Source organism: Solea solea, chromosome 17 (assembly GCF_958295425.1).
Source record: "Solea solea chromosome 17, fSolSol10.1, whole genome shotgun sequence".
Taxonomy (NCBI): domain Eukaryota; kingdom Metazoa; phylum Chordata; class Actinopteri; order Pleuronectiformes; family Soleidae; genus Solea; species Solea solea.
The window spans coordinates 19,639,204-19,650,374 of NC_081150.1; the positions used below are offsets into that span (position 1 = coordinate 19,639,204).

At 36.3% G+C, this 11,171-nt stretch overlaps 1 protein-coding gene across 3 annotated transcripts; it reads right to left on the bottom strand.

Moving 5' to 3' along the window:
* Positions 1–777: 777 nt before the first annotated feature.
* On the bottom strand, positions 778–11,088 carry mpv17 (mitochondrial inner membrane protein MPV17). 3 transcript variants are annotated; one of them, XM_058612671.1, is made up of 9 exons: positions 10,998–11,088; positions 10,642–10,736; positions 9,793–9,872; positions 7,759–7,874; positions 6,516–6,608; positions 5,607–5,702; positions 3,879–3,911; positions 3,550–3,602; positions 779–2,754 (listed from the first exon to the last, which is right to left on the bottom strand). In XM_058612671.1, exons 3-9 carry the CDS (start codon positions 9,863–9,865, stop codon positions 2,685–2,687), a joined length of 534 nt encoding a protein of 177 aa, XP_058468654.1. In that variant the 5' UTR covers positions 9,866–9,872; positions 10,642–10,736; positions 10,998–11,088; the 3' UTR covers positions 779–2,684. The 3 variants fall into 3 exon arrangements, with proteins under 3 accessions (XP_058468655.1, XP_058468654.1, XP_058468652.1); XM_058612669.1 differs by having other exon boundaries at positions 10,989–11,040; XM_058612672.1 differs by lacking the exons at positions 10,642–10,736; positions 10,998–11,088 and having other exon boundaries at positions 778–2,754.
* Positions 11,089–11,171: the final 83 nt, after the last annotated feature.

Genomic DNA, 11,171 nt, shown 5'->3' on the forward strand with positions numbered 1-11,171 from the left:
AAATTCAACATTATGATTATAATAACATGTGCGTTGATATACGTTAGATTTTCCGAGGTGAGTTTTAAACAAATTGAGAGAAAAATGTCATTTCTACTTTGTCAAATATTAAATAAGACGACTCTGATTGTTAGCTTAGCACAAACACTGGACACATAGAGCTAGCCTAGCTGAGTCTAAAGTCAACCAAACATCTCGGAAGGTTTTTGTCAATGAGTTAAAAGTATATTCTTTTCTTGAGTGTTAGAAAAGACAACGTTAGAGGAAGAGCTAGCAGTTGAATTAGCAGAGGAGGTAGCAGAATAGTTAGCAGAGGAGCTAACAGCAGACTTAGCAGTTGGGGTTAGTGGAGCAAACTGAGTATCACGTTTCTCACTCTCTTTAATGTTACCAACAATTTATGACAATTGCTTCCGTTGGCGACTAATGTGTTCATGGATTTTTGTCGACAGCGTCACTCATGTTTGTACTCTGACAGTTAGCTTATCTCAACAAAAACACGTCATTTAAACCACCGTTGTACATGTGTTCGGTTACAAACAGTTAGCTTAGCTAAGAGGAGAGGAGCTAACATAGCTCCTTGCTACGATCATAAATCAAACTAGCATCTCATTATAACGTACTGTAATAAGAATGTTATAAATCAACCACACATTTAAGGTAAAGAAAAAAGAATGTTCTGAAGTCATAATAATAATAATCTCTTTAAAAGATCAGAAAAAGAATGTCGGGATAATATATGTATTGTACGTTTATTTCATCTTCTTATGGCAGTTAGCATATTACAGTCACACAACTTCTTTAAATGTGAATATGTTCTGCTTTCTTTGCGCTTTAGTTTCTGGGGGAGAAAAAAAGGACAACATTTGAGGACATCAATTTATATTTTTCCTTCTACATTTTGTGGAATAGAAGGAAAGTCATTGATTAAGTGACAGACGCAGCCATAAAAAGCTCCGTGTGTTTGTTTTCTCTCTGACTCATCTATAACAGAAACAGAGGGATGGTTTGTTTGTTTGTTTGGGTTTTTACGGGGGCAAAGACTTGAATTCACTGAGACGTTTCTATTTTTACTATTTCTGCTCAAGATTGAATGTGACACATTGTTCCCCATAAAAAAAAAATACAGACATTTTGCTTTTAAAAAGGTCTGCGGTTATAGAGTTCATTTCACACAGTACTGTACATAATATACTATATTAAAAATAATATGAACACCTGGTCCAGATCAACCTCCTGACCACATTCACTTCCGAGCTTTTTAGAAACAGATACAACAAATGAAACAATTAAAATCTGTTTATCCACATTTATGTCTATTTTATCCTTTAAAAAACAAACAAAAAGAAGTCATATTTTTATGTCGTGTTAATAGTGTGTAATCTTCTTCACACCTTCCCCTGGATTTTAAAGCTTCAACTGACGACTCTTTTTCTCAATTCATTGATTGTTTGGTCCATAAAATATCGGAAATGTTTCCTAAACCTTGAAAAAATTATTCATTTTCAGTGATTTCTTTGCAACACGGAGCAAAGGAACCAGAAAATGTTCGTTTTCGTTTCCTTTAAGAAGCTGAAAAATTAGAGCACTGGCTTTAATGTTTCAGAAAAACTGATTAACAATCAAAAAACAGATTGTTCTCGGCATAAATTTATGTTTTCCATCTACAATATCCACTGCTGATTTAAGACTCTTTTTGTATATTGATTGCATTTTTTTGTCTTATTTAATTGGTTTAAATTACTTTTTTATTATGTATTATTTGTTCATAACTCGACCTCTTTGCAGACTGGTGAGCTCCTTTGTCATCATGTGATCAATTCTTGTCCTAAATATAACATTAGTTACATTTATATTGAGGTAAAGGATTTAAACATTATGTTTGTGGGTAAAGGTGTGACTGGGCGGGACTTTGTGTCGTATTTTATGTGTGAAAAGTGTGATATAAATACAGACTCAGTGATTTACAGCCTTCAAATTCAAAAACATTGCTCATAATTCAATCACAACTCACTAATCAACAATTTATAGTCAAATTATTCACAGGGAGTTTGTTGAAGTGTTTTTTTTTGTCTTGTGGTTGTGAAAGAATTCACTTTATTTGAATGAAAAATCTCATAATTATGAGGATTTGACATAAACACAATATCAAACATCTTTTTCACTCAGAAATCAGTGTTTTTTCTGTTTGTTGAGGACATTTGTTGCTTTTTAATCACAGATCTTGTGTAAATGAACTAAAAGTCAGGAACTAAAACAGACAAAGAAACAAACATGACTTTCCTGAGGCTTTTGTAAACAAAACAAACTTCAAAGATTCAAATGAAAACAAACTATGGTCCTGTTAAAATGAATAAATCATCCATTAACACTATTTCTGCTTCAAGTGATGGATAAAAAAAAACAAAACAAGTTTCCTTTTAGTGAGTCGGTGTTAATTCATGTGTGAGTGTTTGTCAGCGTCTGCTCCGACAAAAAGAACAAAACGTTTGACTTTCAAGTGTGAATTTGTCAGAGTGGATCTTCACTCGTGACTCAGTCACACGTTTATGGCGAAAGAGAGTTCATCCACATGTCCCTCACTCATTCACTCATAAACACACAAAAACACAAGTGTAAAATCATGGAAAACAACGGAAACACAAACACAAACAGAAACAGAAAAGGTTCACGATGATCGTCCTTCACATCTTGTTTGCTTTCCAGGTCAGGTACGCGTTCCAGGCGACGGCGACCACCTGGACCACGGCCAACCTACGAGACGCAGGACATTCATGTGTTTCATGAAGACTTTACATGTTCGTATTTTATAAAGTAGCAGAACGACAATTAGTCGGCACGGAGGACAAAAAAACGACAAACACATTAGTCACCAACGAATGCAATTGTCATAAATTGTTGGTAACGTTAACGAGCGTGACACTCACACAGTTTACGCCGCTAACCCTAACTGCTAATTCTGCTGTTAACTCCACTGCTAATTCCTCTGAAACTCTTCCGCTACCTCCTCTGCTAATTACACTGTTAACTCTGCAGCTAATTTCTCTGCTAACTCTTCCGCTACCTCCTCTGCTAATTACACTGTTAACTCCTCTGCTAACTCTGCAGCTAATTTCTCTGCTAAGTCTTCCTCCAACTCCACTGCTAACTCTTGTGCCACCTCCTCTGCTAATTACACTGGAGTTAGCAGAGGAGGTAGTCGTGGCAGAGTTAACGTAATTTTCACAGGAGTTAGCAGCGGCGTTAAAAGCTGAATTAGCAGAGGAGTTGGTAAGAGTGTTAGCAGCAAACTCCTGTGAATAATTATAACTCTGCCACTATCTCCTCTGCTAACTCATCACTAACTCTGCAACTCACACTCTCATAAATTCCGCTGCTAACTCCTTGAACAATTACGATGTTAACTCCTGCGTTAAATCAATGACTAACTCTAACTGTTGCTGTCTTTTCTGTTAGTTAGCTCCTCCGCTAACTGACTCTGCTGAGCTCAGCTACTAACTCCTCTTCCTCGTCTTCTTTTAAGTAACTGAAATAAAAAGATAAATGTACCTGTGGTGAAGTGGAACGAAGTAGAAATTTGCGATCTGCACTGGAGGCCACAACTGAGACACAAACGGGGGGGAATTTAAGTTACACAACAATCAATACACAAATATAATATTTCAAACCATAAGTGCATTTGAAAGGAACAGGTGTTTTTGTTAAGAAAACAACTATTTGAACTCCTTACATCTTCTCTGGTCATAGTTTAACCTTTAGATGACATTAAAGTAACATGACTTTGTCTTCAGGAGACTCTAAATTTAAATATGTTGCACTGATTTCTTGTGTTAAATTAAAAAACAAGAATGCGACGAACAAAAAGGAGGAAAACTTACGTAGTAGTTTGAGATCAGAGCGTCAGTGTAGTCCTGAGTGAGAAGAGAATCTGGTTTAATGTCGTTTTTAATCAGGAACCATTAACAAAAAACATCTAAAGCTGCAAAATAAATGAAATGTAGTAACAAAACAGTAGAAAATAAAACGTTAGAGGTTCAATGATTTAAGATGTATAAAAATAATAGTGAAACAAAGATGGTGGACACGGACGTTTAAGAGTCCACAGTAAATGTGAAAGAACAGAGCGCACACACACACACACAAATCCCTGTCATGTACATAAAGGTCACCACAACATAAAAACACAACAGCGCGGTCAATGTTCCCGTTCTGATCTTCTGTTTCTCAGGGTGAAACAGTTTTTCTAATTATGTTCCAAAACAAGTGACTTTGACAGCTGAGGTGAAATCACCGACACCTGAGTCACTGCGTCACACTCTGAAAAAACTAGAAATACTAACAGAAAAAACCTGCCCATCCACACGTTAAGAAGAGAACAGGGTTTGTTTGTTTGTTTGTTTGTTACATGTACAGCTGTTTCACTCAATATATTAGAATTTACAGTTTTTAACAGAAAATCTGTGCCATGAATTGAATTTTACTGATTTAACCCTTCATTTGTACATGTTACTATGCTACAGTATTATACTACAGCATAAGATAAGATTACACCATACTATACTTAACTATACTACAATACTTTCTACTACGACAAAACAGTCTTTCTCAAACATGTTGGTGCACCTTTAAAATTCTGAAAATCCTCTGCAGTAAAACCTGAACAGTACAGCACACGGTCGCATAATATGGTTTAGTACAGGGTACTATAGTGTACTATAGCATAGTACACGGTACTATAGTGTACTATAGCATAGTACAGGGTAGTATAGTGTACTATAGCATAGTACAGGGTACTATAGTGTACTATAGCATAGTACAGAGTAGTATAGTGTACTATAGTATAATACAGAGTAGTATAGTGTACTATAGCATAGTACATGGTAGTATAGTGTACTATAGCATAGTACAGAGTAGTATAGTGTACTATAGTATAATACAGAGTAGTATAGTGTACTATAGTACAGTACAGGGTAGTATAGTGTACAATAGTACAGTACAGGGTAGTATAGTGTACTATAGCATAGTACAGTGTAGTATAGTGTACTATAGCATAGTACAGAGTAGTATAGTGTACTATAGTATAGAACAGAGTAGTATAGTGTATTATAGTACAGTACAGAATAGTATAGTGTATTATAGTACAGTACAGAGTAGTATAGCACACACTTAGAGTGTGTGTACACTATAGTGTACTTTACTATACTACCCTGTGCTATTTAAATACTGGAATCATAATGTTTAAACGTGTAAACCACCTCATCTTCATCATCATCTTCAGTCCAGACTGAAACCAACTTCAGTTAAATAAATAAAGAGGAAAGTGAAACATCGTTTTCAATTCCCTCTCACAGCTGTTGTTCATGTTGTAATGAACAAATTCATCATGTTCTTTCTGTCCTTTGTGACATTTACCACGCTGGCCTTTCAGCGCCACCTTCAGTCAGCACGGCCATGACACACACACACACACACAGTGACTCATTCGTCTGTTTTTTTCCTTCTTCACAGGAAACAAGTTTGTAAACTGGAGCAGAGGTGAGTGTTTGAGGTCAGACACTGAGTTTTATATTATATAATGATATAATTATATATGATTAAACATTTACCCTCTTGAGTTTGGCGACGTTCTTGTCCAGCGTGAGTCCGTTCAGGGCACCGGAGATAGTGAGGAACGCGCCGAGGAAACACGGAGCGAAACACAGCTGCATACACGGAAAACACCATAAACAGTTTTTACTTATCTGTTTAAAAAATATGAATAACTTTCATATTCTCTTTATTAGCTTGTAATAATAGTGATTTTGCTGCGTACAATCACAAATGTAAAAGATTTAGGAGTCGTTTTTGTCAATTCTGCTTTGACCAGAACACACATGATTTAAAGTGTATAATGAAAAATATATTTAAAGAAATACATACTATACTAGATACTCTATACTAGATTTTCTCTAATGTACAGATCAGCAGAGGTTTGTGTTTAAATAGATTTTTACAAAAGAAGTTTAGTAGTTTTTAAATAAAATATAACTTAGTTTGAAATAAATAATGACGCCCAGTAAATAGTGAAAACATGAATTCATAATTCATTCATTTTACTTATTACTTAAATTATTTTATTTTTACACAAATGTCATACTTTACTTGTTCACCACGTGAATTTATTTGCTTAATTCATGATTGTATTAATTTTATACACATATTTAAATACGTATTTGCCTATTAATTTGTTTTCTTATTCATTCCTGTGTTTATTCGTCCACACAGACAGGAGAGATAGAATAAACGGGTGAAAATGTGGACACTGACAAGAAAGTGAGAGGAACATTATTGTTTCTGTAAAAAATCCAAACAGAATTTGTAGGAAATTTTGATAAAGTTTCAAAAATATTGGATCTGGAATTATGAAAAGTCAAGTTTAAACCTGTCAGATTCAAAAAATAAATAAATCAGTGACTTCCTCACATTATAAGACCTGAAAATAATGAAAAATAACAAAAATAATTATATTTTTTAACCTGGTCGAGCAGCATTTTCTTCATCGCTGCACTTTTTGTTCCTCCAACGACGATTTTGTCCAAAACTTTGTACCAACTGCCGATGACTGGACCCTAAAATATAATAAAATTATTAGAAAATATCAACATTAGAACATTTTGGAATTATATACGTTAAATACATTTAAAGGCGACATAGACCGGAAGCTCCAATTAACGCCGGTTTGTGTGTGTGTATCTGCGTCATTACCTCGTTTATGAAACCCTAAAGTTTCAGAACAAACAGTTCAGCCACTGGTGAGAAAATAGTGTATTGTTTTCCTGGGCTCTGCGAAGCGGTACCTGGCCAATCACAGGACAGTGCGAAAGCTCTCGTTGGCTGGCCAATCACAACACAGTCCACGTTCTGGGGGTGTGGTTTTGGTCTGAAACAGCGCGGCTGACGAGAGCGTCATTGAGGAGATATTTTGATCGGCTCGTTTGCAGCGATTAGGAGGTTTTTAACCATGAAAACAAGTTAATATATGTAAGTAGACCTCCATAACTAACATATATGTGTGATACAAGCATTCTATGTCGCCTTTAAATTATGACTGAGATTCAGAGAGTTTGTAAAACAATCACACTTTTTGAAAACGTAGAAACTTGATTTTACATCCATGTCAGATTATAAATAAACAGAGTACTAGACATTTGTTTATCTAACAAAAATAGCTCAAATTATTTTTGTACAAAGGAATAAACTGACATCAGTGATGGAAACAAACGTTGCCGTGGATACGGTCGAGTCTAAAATAAATGTGACGCTGTGAAATATGAATGTCTATCTATCTATCTATGTATATATATATATATATATATATATATAAATATATGAAAGTAGAACTTTTATGAGTGGAAATAAAACTAGAAGCCTTGAAAAATTAGAATTTGAAAAATTCTCCCGTTGATAAAATTGATATTTTTTTATTTGATTTTTTTTACTGGAAAATTAAAGAGGGAAAAGAAAAATGTTTGTTTTATAGAATAATCTTGTCATACTTCATGCGGCCACACGGTGGAGCATGGGGTTTGCAATGTTGCCTCATTAATTGGACACTTTTAAAATGACAGTAGGTGTGAATGTGAGAGTGATGGACAGGCGATCTGTCCACTGTGTGACTCCGCCTCTCTCTCGTCCTACGTGAGCTGGGATTGGCTCCAGCTCCTCCCACAACCGTCATGTTAATACGGCAATGAATGAATGAATGAATGGAAAACTCACGACGAAAAAGAAGCCGATGCTCATCATCTTGGCCGTTCTGTGGACGTTGTGTTGAGAGAGTCCTCGTCTCTCGATCAGCTGCTGAGCGACGACGTCACCGACGCCCACCAGAGACCCTGGAGGACGAGGACACACACACACACACAGTGTTTTAATTCACGCAGTTTTTCAGCTGTGACTGAAGGTAATCAGTGACTCTGTGTCTCTGTGAACTCCATCACTGCTGCTGCTGCTAACACGACGTAAAGGTTAAATCACCAAACACCAACAGAAATTACAGCTTAACGAGATGGGAGGACGACAGAGATGTAGGAATTTTCATAGCGAGACAGCGGACAGTGTCCACAACACCGCTACTCATTAGGAATCCACGTCTACGTACATCAAGTAACGCAGGGTGTGAACCAGTAGGTGGTGTCGTAACAAACAGGGGAGACATTTACCTAAATATCAGATTTCTTGAACAAAAATCAAGCACTTTCAATGACCAGTGTCTATTTAGGACGATTTTCAAAACCTTTCAAGGACCTGTGGGAACCCTGTAAAAAACAAAGCAAACAATGACACACCAAAAGTTAATTGTATATAATAATAATAATAATAATAATAACAATAATAATAATAAATATGGTGTAAAACCTTATAAAACAACTTTATTTAGACAGATTTAGATATAATTTGTCACTTCTCCCGAACCATAGATACATATAAGTCAGAAATAAATAAACAAATAAACAAGTACAGAGAGGACAGGAGTTATTTATGTCAATAAACACAGAAAGAGTCTTGGTAAATGTGGTGTTGGCGCCCCCGTGTGGCTCGTGTATGTACGCTTACTTTGAAGTGCAAATTTTAGAGAATAAAACTTTTTTCTCAAGGAGGAATAAAATAAAATAAATAAATAAATAAATGAATGAATGAATGAAATGGTCAATCCCAGAAGGTGATTACTTTCATATCTGATTAACTAATTGATTAATCATAATAAATGAATCACGTACCAAATAATCAGTTAGTTGAAACCATAATTTGCTGTTATTTTTCAGAGTCTTTATAATCTCAGGGTGGCGCTCATCGAGCATCACAGTACAGTGTTTGTGTGTGTGTGTATTTAAGGTGTCCATGCGAGTCCATGACGACAAAATAAACGCTTAACATTAAAATCTTATTTGATTATTCATGTTCATCTTTCCTGACTGAAAACGTTGCATCAGGCATCCACTGCCTCCATCTAGTGGTGGCTGGAGTGTATTACACCAATGTACAGCGTTATAGCAGCACAGACAGTCGAAAAGTAAAAGGTATAATAAAAATAGAATAAATATGCAGAATATATAAAGTATACGCTTTAACAATGTAACATAACAATGTTTAGACTGTAAACATTGTAGAGGTGTATATTTTTAAATAAGACTGACAGTGATGTTTTGCTTCTACATTTTTTACTTTTCTTTTTTCCTGGTTTAAAGGCCTGTTTTTTTCATTGTTTACTTTTATAAAGTGAGGTCAAAGGTCAAATTTTAGGACGACAGTTTAAACTCACGGTCAGTGTAGACGCAAACACACACACACACTTTAAATTACAGCTACAGCCGATCATTACAAAAACGACCTGGACACACCGAAAGGTTTATAGACCAGGACCAGTCTCATCATGGAGACCAAAACCTGGTACTAATGAGGCAGAACCTCATTCTCCAAGAATGGGTTAAAATCGAGAGAGAGAGAGAGAGAGAGAGAGAGAGGGAGAGAGGGAGGGGGAGAGAGAGAGAGAGAGGGGGGGGGGGGGAGAGAGAGAGAGAGAGGGGGGGAGGGGGAGAGAGAGAGAGAGAGAGAGAGAGCGGGAGATAGGGGGAGAGAGAGAGAGAGCACTGAAATCAGTCTAGAATTTGAAGACTACTTCTACTATCTTCATTTTATTCCATTACTCCATTAACTCAGGTTATGATTCAGGTTACAGATCAGGTTTCAGGTTAGGGATAAGGACTAGTTTAGGCTGTCCAAATGCAACAGTGTGTGTGTGTGTCAATATACCTGCAGTCACTATCTGCACTGTCCAGGGATATCTGGTCATTAAGGCCTGGTAGGATTTCCACAGGCCAGCCATTTTCTCCCTGTTTTACAATGTTTTTAATAAAGAAAACACACAAATATCAGGTGTGAAAATTATACATTTTAACTTTCCCACTAAACTGATCTCCACCGGCAGACAACGTGACTCAAATCAAGCGACCCGTGCTGCTAATCATTTCCCTCACATTCTCCATCACAGCTCGTGGATTAGTTTAGTCTGAGCTGAAATGACGTCACTTTAACGGAACAAAAAACTTGAATTACATTCATTTATTCAGTGAATCTTACACAACTGGATGGAACTTTGTCAAGCACTCAAACTACAAAGATACATTTTTATTTATTTAACAACGCCATTAACAGTTGATCCTGTGTGTATGCCGAATTAAAGAATGGGTTTAAATGATTAATAAACGCGCATAAATTACTTTCTGAGAGGCACGTAGATGTATAAATATTCAAGATAATTTCAAAATGTCGAGTTTTTCGAACGGAGTTCTGTTTCGTGTCCGTTAAGCTAACGACAACATTCAAATTTTAGGCATCGCACTGTCGCTAATGTACTTAAATCTTGACTTAAACGACTAGTCACAAAGTTTAAAGCAACTCGTGGATTAAAATAGTTAAATAACAAATTCAATTGAAGTTAGTGCGAGCAACTACATCACAGTTTTGTCCTGTAAACAGCGCAGGGAGACACGAGTTGGACTAAACGGCAGACGGCGTAACACTAACTCGTCGCTGTCACTGCGCTGCCTTCAGTGACACTTCATGTAAAAATAAATAAATGATAAAAACGTAAGGACGAACCTGTGATTGACCCTGGTCTGACTGCGATTCTACCGCTGCTGGTGATGCGTTCACGTGTCCACTTCAGCGGCTGAACTTTCTCATGAACTGCACTTCTGGGAAAGAAAAGTTACATCACACTCACAAGAATACATAAATAAACTTGAGGTTTTATTTTTATAAAAGGAGGCACATGTGCAATTTTTAACAACTGAACCGAATACGCGTTAAATAAACGATCCAAAGTACACCTTTTGCCGTACAACTGAGTCAATCAGTTCCAAATGTCATATATATTTAAACGCATTATTCATACACGTGTAATCTAATATGGATTATTTCATACTTTAATATGGATTATTTCATACTTTTCCCACCAGTTTTAGTTGCAAATTAGAGGAACAAGCTGAAAAAGAACTGTAATTTTACACGGAACGGGAAGGCAGCATGAAGTCTGCAGTCTTCGTCACATCCGGTGTTTAACAGGAGAGTTTGACCTCTGCTGCCCTCCAGCGCACTTCCAGGGTATTACAGACACGGAGCGACATTCA